General features: G+C 58.7%; 1 protein-coding gene across 16 annotated transcripts in view; it reads right to left on the bottom strand.

The window, feature by feature from the left end:
- SPTAN1 (spectrin alpha, non-erythrocytic 1) overlaps positions 1-7,696 on the bottom strand; it is a 58,436-nt gene that overhangs the window by 573 nt on the left and 50,167 nt on the right. For 7 of the 16 annotated variants that reach the window (XM_027556459.1, XM_027556465.1, XM_027556467.1 and 4 more), the window contains 12 exons: positions 7,009-7,168; positions 6,308-6,384; positions 5,518-5,727; positions 4,853-5,149; positions 4,238-4,350; positions 3,886-3,903; positions 2,721-2,783; positions 1,446-1,500; positions 826-1,022; positions 678-731; positions 447-593; positions 212-359 (listed from right to left, as the gene is read on the bottom strand). In XM_027556459.1, coding sequence (XP_027412260.1) covers positions 212-359; positions 447-593; positions 678-731; positions 826-1,022; positions 1,446-1,500; positions 2,721-2,783; positions 3,886-3,903; positions 4,238-4,350; positions 4,853-5,149; positions 5,518-5,727; positions 6,308-6,384; positions 7,009-7,168 — 1,539 coding nt within the window. The remainder of the gene's footprint in view (positions 1-211; positions 360-446; positions 594-677; positions 732-825; positions 1,023-1,445; positions 1,501-2,720; positions 2,784-3,885; positions 3,904-4,237; positions 4,351-4,852; positions 5,150-5,517; positions 5,728-6,307; positions 6,385-7,008; positions 7,169-7,696) is intronic. The other 9 variants (XM_027556468.1, XM_027556466.1, XM_027556472.1 and 6 more) reach the window with 2 other exon arrangements.

The raw sequence follows: 7,696 nt of genomic DNA, 5'->3' as shown, positions 1-7,696 counted from the left end.
GCTTCTGGATCTCTGCCATTAACAGCCTTTGGCCTGGGCTGAGTTTCACTTGAAAATGGGTAAGAGGGTCTGCACAAAGCAGCTGAGGCTCAAGACTGGGTGGGGGCTGCGACTCTAGACAGCTCTGCCCCCAAGCTCAGGGCCAGCCTTGCCTGGGCTTTTGCCTTTCAAAGGACACACCCACCCCCTGGCCCCAGAAGCAGCTCCAGACCTGGTACAGCTCCTCCTTGGTCACATAAGGCTTCCCTTCAGAGCTCAGGGCCCGGAAGGCGCTCTCAATCTCCTCGCTGGACTTGACGTTCTCGGTCTCACGGCTGATCATAAAGGCCATGTACTCTTGCAGGGAGACGTGGCCGTCCCTGGGGTGGGGGGCAAGATGTAGTGAGTAGGGAGGGTGCAGCAGGAGCCTCGGGCAGAGCCACTTCTGCTCCTTCCCTCACGCTCACCTGTTAGGATCCACAGTGTCCAGGATGGCCTCGAACTCAGGGTCGGGCTCCCCTTCCTCCACCATGGGCAGGTCATAGCCCAGGGAGCGCAGACAGGATTTGAACTCCTGGTGGTTCAGCCGGCCAGACTTGTCCTTGTCGAAGTGTCTGTGGCAGAAAGCCGAGGCCTCAGCTCAGAGGCCCTGCTGCTGAGCCCACCTCCCCCACCTGGGAGGGCGCGGGGATACTCACTTGAACATCATGCTGAATTCTTTGAGGGCCTCCTCGGTCACTCCGGTCGTGTTCCTGGAAGGAGGAACAGGGTTAGGGACCGGGTCCTCCAGCCCAGGCAGCTGGTGACCTGTGTCCCCCGGCCCCCGCCCAGGGTAGCCGCAGGTACCTGGCCTGGATCTGCTGCTCCAGGTTGTGCTGCATGCGCATGCCCAACTGGTCGAGCTGGTCCCACTGCTGGGCCAGGCCCACGGTGCTGTGCTCCGTGTACTTGTTGTCCAGGATCAGCGCTTCCTCCATGGCCGCCCCCAGGTCTTCAATCTTCTTGAGCTGACTTCTCATAGCTCGAATCTCCTGGTGTTTGCGCTGTGGGGCGAAGGGCAAAGACACACGGGACAGGGGTTCAGGGGTTCTTGCCTAGGTCCCTGGGCTCAAACGCCTCCTCCTTAACAGCCCTCCTCAGTCTCAGCACCCCAGCCTGAGGCCTGTAGGGCTGCCTGCAAGGGCAAAGGAGGGATGGGGTGAGGCTAAAACCCTACAGCCTCAACAAAGTAGAGGCTTCAGCGTGAGAGGCACTGATTGGGTTGACCTGCCAGGGCAACAGGATACACTGAGGACCCAACGAGCCTCTTCCTGTCCAAGCAGGGCTCCAGGCAGCAGCCTCTAAAGTGACAGCGGTCCTGGGCTGCTTTAAGGCAAGGGAGAAAGGGGGCATCCAAGCAGCCCACCTCGTCCCTGACCTGCAGCCAAGGAGGCCTGCTGGCAGGGGTGGGCAGAAGGGGCACTTACTTTGGTAGCTTCAAGCTGTGATTCGAGGGTCCCGGATTCTTCCACCATGCAGGACCTAAACACAGACACGCAATGAGGCAAGAGGCCTGATCTCGAGTGTGAAGTTAACTTTCCTCAGATTAAAGGACCTGCACTCAAATTCCTTTTACTGAGGGAACAAGACCTATCTACTATTGGCTATCTTTTCTTAGCAGCCCTGGGAGCCAGGGAGGGCAGGTACCGCTACTCCAATTTCAGGGCTCGGAGGCTGTGGCCTGAGCTGGTATTCACCCGCAGCTGAGGCGGGCTGAACCCCACCCGGCCTGCTCTCTGCTCCCCGGCCAGGACGCTTTTACAGGCAGCTGGCTCCTCAGGCCCAGCCAGGCTGTGACCTGGTGCCTGAGCCAAGCTGGGCCCTCGAAGGGTACCTGAGGAGCCGACTTTAAGCTCCCCTGGGACAGAGTGGGGCTGCGGCCACAGGGAGCAGGGCACCTGCACTCACTGCCCCGCCCCGACAGGAGGCCTGAGGGCGGAGGGGAGGCTGGCGAGCCGACAGCCACCCAGGGGTCCCTGGGTCTCCTTAGGTCCCCGAGGAGGGGACCCACGCTCCAGGGGAAGTGACAGCAACGGGGATGCGGTCACAGGGCCCCTCGACATGGAAACTGGGATGCCGAGGAGATCATGGCCAGATTGGTTTTGAAAACTGTTCTCATTCTGCCCAAAGGAGGGGTGACTGTGACTAAACCCCAGGTTCAGGTTCTGTCATCTAGAGATACAGCGCCAGAGGCTCCTTCCAAGGCCAAGTTCTGAAGAGCGAGGGGCCTCTGGGGAGCCTCTATCTTCCCGACATAACAGTGTGAGGTCACAGAGGCCACCAGTGAACAAAGACAAACGAGCTTACGTGCAGGGACGAGTCACACTGTGTGCGTGTCCTTCACGGGGTCTCGCCCGGCCTCCCCTGTACCCACAATGGCCCCCACCTACCCTTTTAACACCCAGCGAGCCAGCGTTAGCTCTGAAATTGCCCCAAGTTCAAAGTGCTCTAGCAAGGCAAGGCACCAGGCTTCCTCCTACCCCAGCAGGTCAGACTCACAGTCACGCCATGTCCCCCCGGGAAAAGCACACCCCCGGGACCTGGGGGCAGGAGGCTGGGTGCTGGTGCAGTGGGAGGACAGACCCCTCCTGCCCACGCGGCCGCGGGCGGTGGGTTAGTCAGAAAGCAGAGCCGCCTGGGGAAGTCAAGAGTGCATTGGTAAAACCACAGTGAGGTAAGAAGAGAAATAAGAGGAGAAAAACCTTCCAGACAGATCATCCCCAACTTCATACTGATAGACACGAATGACCCGACGATACGCTATGCTATTCAAAGAAAAGAAACCAAATGAATACACCAAAGGAAGGGAGGCAAGAGCATACCGAGACAGACACACCCCACGAGGCCCAAGCTGGCAGTGCACAGGCAGGGCCACCTGGTGCCCCGGCAGGGACCCGAACCGGTGGTCAGCCTGGGAGGGCAGGTGGCCTTGCAGGCGGGCAGGTCACGAGGGGACCGAGCAAGACGGGACAGGGCCAGGAGGAGCCACACGGTAAGGGGAGCACGGCACCTCGTGGACACAAAGACCAAGACCAGCAGACACAGCCACGGGCACTGGGCGGGGAGAGTGGACACCGGGGCAGCACACGAGCTCCAGCCGAACCTGGGGTCCCTAAATCCCCCCCTGCTCTGCCTTTAGCTGGTGCTCATCAGTGGGCACCTCCTCCTGCTGCCTCCTCTAACACCTGATGGACCTGCCTGCTGGGCCTCTGGAGCGCTAGTCTAAGCCACCATGGTCCTGGGAGACAATGCAAACGTGCCTGATCCGGGCAGAGGCCCCAGCCTGGAGAGGCCGCCCCCCCAGGACTGGGCAGGATAGCCCTACGCCTCTCAGGGCTCCTCCCAAGCCCTCTCCCCCATCACTTAGAAACCCTGGGCCCTTACGCTTCCTATGAAGGCAAAAGATAGCCTCAGCCCTCAGGGGTCAGTGCACAGGGGGACTTAGGACGCCAGCCCGAGCCCCCTCAACACTGTCGTCCTGTCTCATCCCGTGACCTCCATGGGACTAAATATGATCCCATCAGGCACGGGGCAAAAAGGCAGAAAAGTCCAGGGTAATCCCCACAGCTGAACGAGCACGGGGACTCTCCCGGCTCTGGCCTTTGGCCTAGTATCTCTCCCTAAAGGAACCTTTGGAACCTGAAAGGAACGTGGGAGTGGCTCCCCTTCACGGACTGCAGGCCATCAGGGGCGGGGGTGTGGGTGCCAGGAGGGGGCGGGGCAGGGGAACGTGCAGCCCGCCCGGGACGGGAAGGCCCATCCCGGGATCCTCTGCAAGCCAGGCCACGATGGGACGAAGGGCAGAGGGACAAGCACAGGAGACACCACCACACCACGAGCCCGCAGAAATAGGAAGTCAATATTAACCCATCGAGGAGGTACGTTCTGTGGAGGCGGGATCCAAGCAGCCACAAGACAGGGCGGTGTCCGGACAGCAGCGATCGCAAGGGGCAGAGGCAGACACGAGAGAGAGAGAGAGACAAAACCAGATCATCAGTACCGCGTCGACTGGACTCTGCACCTCTGTCACCGTCACCGTGCGGGGCGGCCACGCTCAGTCCCACCCAATCCAGGACCAGCGGCTCATCTCGGGAACAGTCTCCTGGCAATGCTCCTCAGTCTGCCCACCCCTCCGGCCGCAGCCAGACCAGGCCAAGCTCCTGACCCCGGGCCTGGGCACCCGGAGCCCAGGACTGTGCTCCCAGCGGTAGGGCCGCACCTGGTCTCCTGGATCCACTGGTGGAAGGCGTTGGCATGCTGGGCGAACTCCTGGCGCAGCTTGTCATTCTCCTCCTGCCGTCGCTGCTCCTTCTGCAGCTCCAGCTCCCTTTCCTGAGGACCAAGGAGGCAAGCAGAGGATGAGATGGTTGGATGGCATCATCAACTCAACGGGCAGGAGTTCGAGCAAACTCTGGGAGACGATGAAGGACAGGGAGGCTGGGCATGCTGCACTCCATGGGGTCACAGAGTTGGACACGGCTGAGTGACTGAACAAGGAGGCAGAGGTGTGTCACCACGCCCCTTCACAGACAGGCCCGGGCTCCGCAACTGCCAGCTTGTCTTAGCATCCGATACAAACAGGAAGTAAGTTTTCTGAAGGTGGACACAAGATCCACGCCCTTGGGGGCCAGGGAGGACGAGCTATTAACCTCAGCCCAAAGACAGCACAGAAGGCGTCTGGGAGGCATTCGGCAGCTCCACAGACCTGGGGTGGGGCGAGGGGACCCACACACGGTGACTTGTGGTAAAGGAAATCGCCCTCCATCCCTGACTGCTCGCTCCTCATGGAGGAAGGGCTTCCCTGCCAGGGCCTGGCCCTCCTGTGGGGAAGCACCTTGATGATCTTCTGTAGGTTTCTCCAGGTCTCCTCCAGGGCCTCCATGGTGAACCAGGTGTAGGGGTTGGAGGCCACGCGGAAGCTCTTGATCTGGCGGTCCAGCTCAGCCAGCTGGTTGAAGTCGGCCTGGGCCGAGCTCAACGAGGAGCGGAAGGCGTCGTGGGCCTCTCTCAAGGCCTTGATCTCTTCCAGAGAGTTGCAGCGCACCGGGTCGGTTAAGTCCTCCTCTGCGTTTTCAAACCAGCTGTTGAAGGCTGAAGCCTTTTTGGCAAAGGTCAGGAAGAGATCCTCCACCTGAAGGCAGAGGTGACCGAGTGAGCACAGCTGCAGGTATGGTGCAGGGCCGTAGGGACCATCCTCGGTGGGCGAATGGGCAGGCGGCAGTGTGGGGCCCAGAAAGCCAGGGTTCGTTCCCAGGGCATCGGGCTCACTCGCTCGCTCGCTCGCTCGGCGCTGTCTCCCTTCTCCCACTGCTAAGGGGCCTCCACCTTTCTCCCACATTCCCCTTTCTGGGATGTGCAAGCTCAGCGTCCCAGGCGCTTTCAGAGCAGCAACCTCATGAAGACAAGGGCCCCACCTGGCTGGTTTATGTTGATCCCATGCCCCGGAGCAGAGCTGGATTTGCTGTCCATGTGTGCATAGCTGGCCAGGGCCGCGCTTACCTTGCGGAAGTGACTCTGTGCCTCCAGCAGCTTCTTCTTCCGGGTGGCCGAGTTGGCCAGGAGCTGGCTCCACCTCTTCATGAGGGCAGCATGGCGGGCCTCGATGGCCTTGGACTGAACGTGCTTGGCGGCCAGCAGCTGATCTTTGAGGGCAGTGATGTTGGCGATGCCCTCCTGCTGGAAGGCCTGCAGGCCAGCATCGAAGGTTTCCTGGAAGGAGGGGTGAGAAGGCAGGGACCGCATGGGGGCGAGAGAGACGACTGCGCTCTGTCCAGCACCCTGGCTGGGATGGCAGCCTCAAGTCCCCACCTTCCCCTGACACTGGGTCAAACCTGGCCACTTTTCTGCATCTCCTCAGACCACAAGTCCTGTGGCAGCTCCTCCTCATCCCCGCTTTTAGCCTGGGGCTGATGCACAAGGGCGGACTCGCCCCACTACCTCTGCCAAGAATGCCTACCTGGCCCTCCCTTGACCATTCTCAAATCACCCACCATGATCTAGCTTAGATGTTGTCTCCTCTGGGGAGATGCTCCGATCAACCCTCACCTGCTGGAAACCAAGGTAGACCCTGCTTGGGTGAGGCCCACACCCTGCGGTGCTCAGCCTTGTTAGCACCCAACAGGCTGCAGCTCAGAGGCCTCATCTGAGAGCGTCCTGAGGACCAGGCTCTCACCAGTCATTCCCAGGGCCTAACATAACACAGTCAAAAAAAACATGCTGACCATCATTCACTCACCAGAGAATACTATGTGAGTAAAATCCAATCATCAGTCAAATAGCTGTGACTGACCTGTTTGGTGAGGAGAGTTTGGACAGAAGACAGATCTCGACCATAATCATCTGTCTTCAAGCTGTTCTCCTTTTCACCTGGAAAACCAAGCAAGAGTAATCAACCACCCTGTCTCAATTTAAGAAATAAATTAAAAACAACAACAAACCAAAAGACAAGAACACCCAGGCATCTACTGTCTTGCTTACATTTAAATTCCAGTACTCCTGACAGCAGTCTCTGAACACACCTGAGCTGGCTCCTTCCCGCATCCAGGCCCCTCCTCTACGTCCCTGATGAAGAGGTCCCTCTTCCAGCCTGTGCTGGATGTGGTTCAGTTGCTACTTATGAGACAGCAATTACCAGGGTCACGTGGGTCCTGAAATCAGCGCAAATCAGCGCAGGTCCCCTTGCCAGGGGGGTGGACCACAAACACTCTGGACCCGTGTAGCTCAGGGGGCAGTGCTGATGCAGGCTGGTCCTGCTGGTGTGGCCCTTGTGCTGTGACGCTCAGGACCTTCGTTTTGTTAACCCCCACACTGGCCCGGGGCATCGCTGAGGCCCGGCTCTCTGCCTCAGGACCCTGTCTCCTGCTGTTACTAGTGGTCTTCCCAGGGGAGAGGGTCTCTGGTATGCCCACATCCCGCCGGTTTCCTCTCCACAGAAGAAGATCATTTGCTCAGGAGGGAACGAGATTCCAGCAGCACCGAGGCTACGCTTACCGATCCAGGACTCCACCACATCGGCTTTCCAGTTGAACTGGAGGAAGGCCGAGTTCTCGTCGAGCTTGGCCTTCCTCTGGGAGGCAGCCTTCTCCAAGTCTGACACTTTCCCGTTCAAGCCCTTCATCTTGGAAGAGATGTTCTCCTCATGGTGATTGTTCTAGGACACGGAGAAGGCAGCCGCCATCAGTCCTGCCCCTGCCGTGGTGACCCAATCTGCACCCCGCGCTGCCCGGCAGGCTCGAAGCTCCTCAGATGGGCCGCGCCCCCTCTGCTCCCCGCCCCAAGGATTCGCGGAGGCTTTTCTGAGAACACCACAGAGTAAGAGTCTTACAGAGATGAGCACTAAGCAGTGCCACTCCTGCAAGTAATAATGCGGATGTGATAAAATGTTCGGTCACAATGAGGTCCTCACTCATATTATTTTTGATACCAAAAAATGAGAAAAAGCCAAAATAATTATGACTTACTGGCTACTATGTGTATCCCATAAAAACAATGTCTCACAACAATATTTTCACACTGTGGATATTAAAATGTATTAAGCTCCAATCACTTTGATTCAGTCTTGGTTAGAACTGTATGTGAAAACACAAACTGTTAAGTCAGCATAAGATTTAAAAAGAAGCTCAGGGAGCAAATGAAGACTGTTGTTGGCAACCGTGCACCAGGCTCTTTGCCAGGAGAT

Source organism: Bos indicus x Bos taurus, chromosome 11, assembly GCF_003369695.1.
Source record: "Bos indicus x Bos taurus breed Angus x Brahman F1 hybrid chromosome 11, Bos_hybrid_MaternalHap_v2.0, whole genome shotgun sequence".
NCBI classification, from domain to species: Eukaryota; Metazoa; Chordata; class Mammalia; order Artiodactyla; family Bovidae; genus Bos; species Bos indicus x Bos taurus.
Note: the sequence above shows the minus strand (reverse complement) of the source record. Positions and strands in the feature narration are given on the sequence as shown.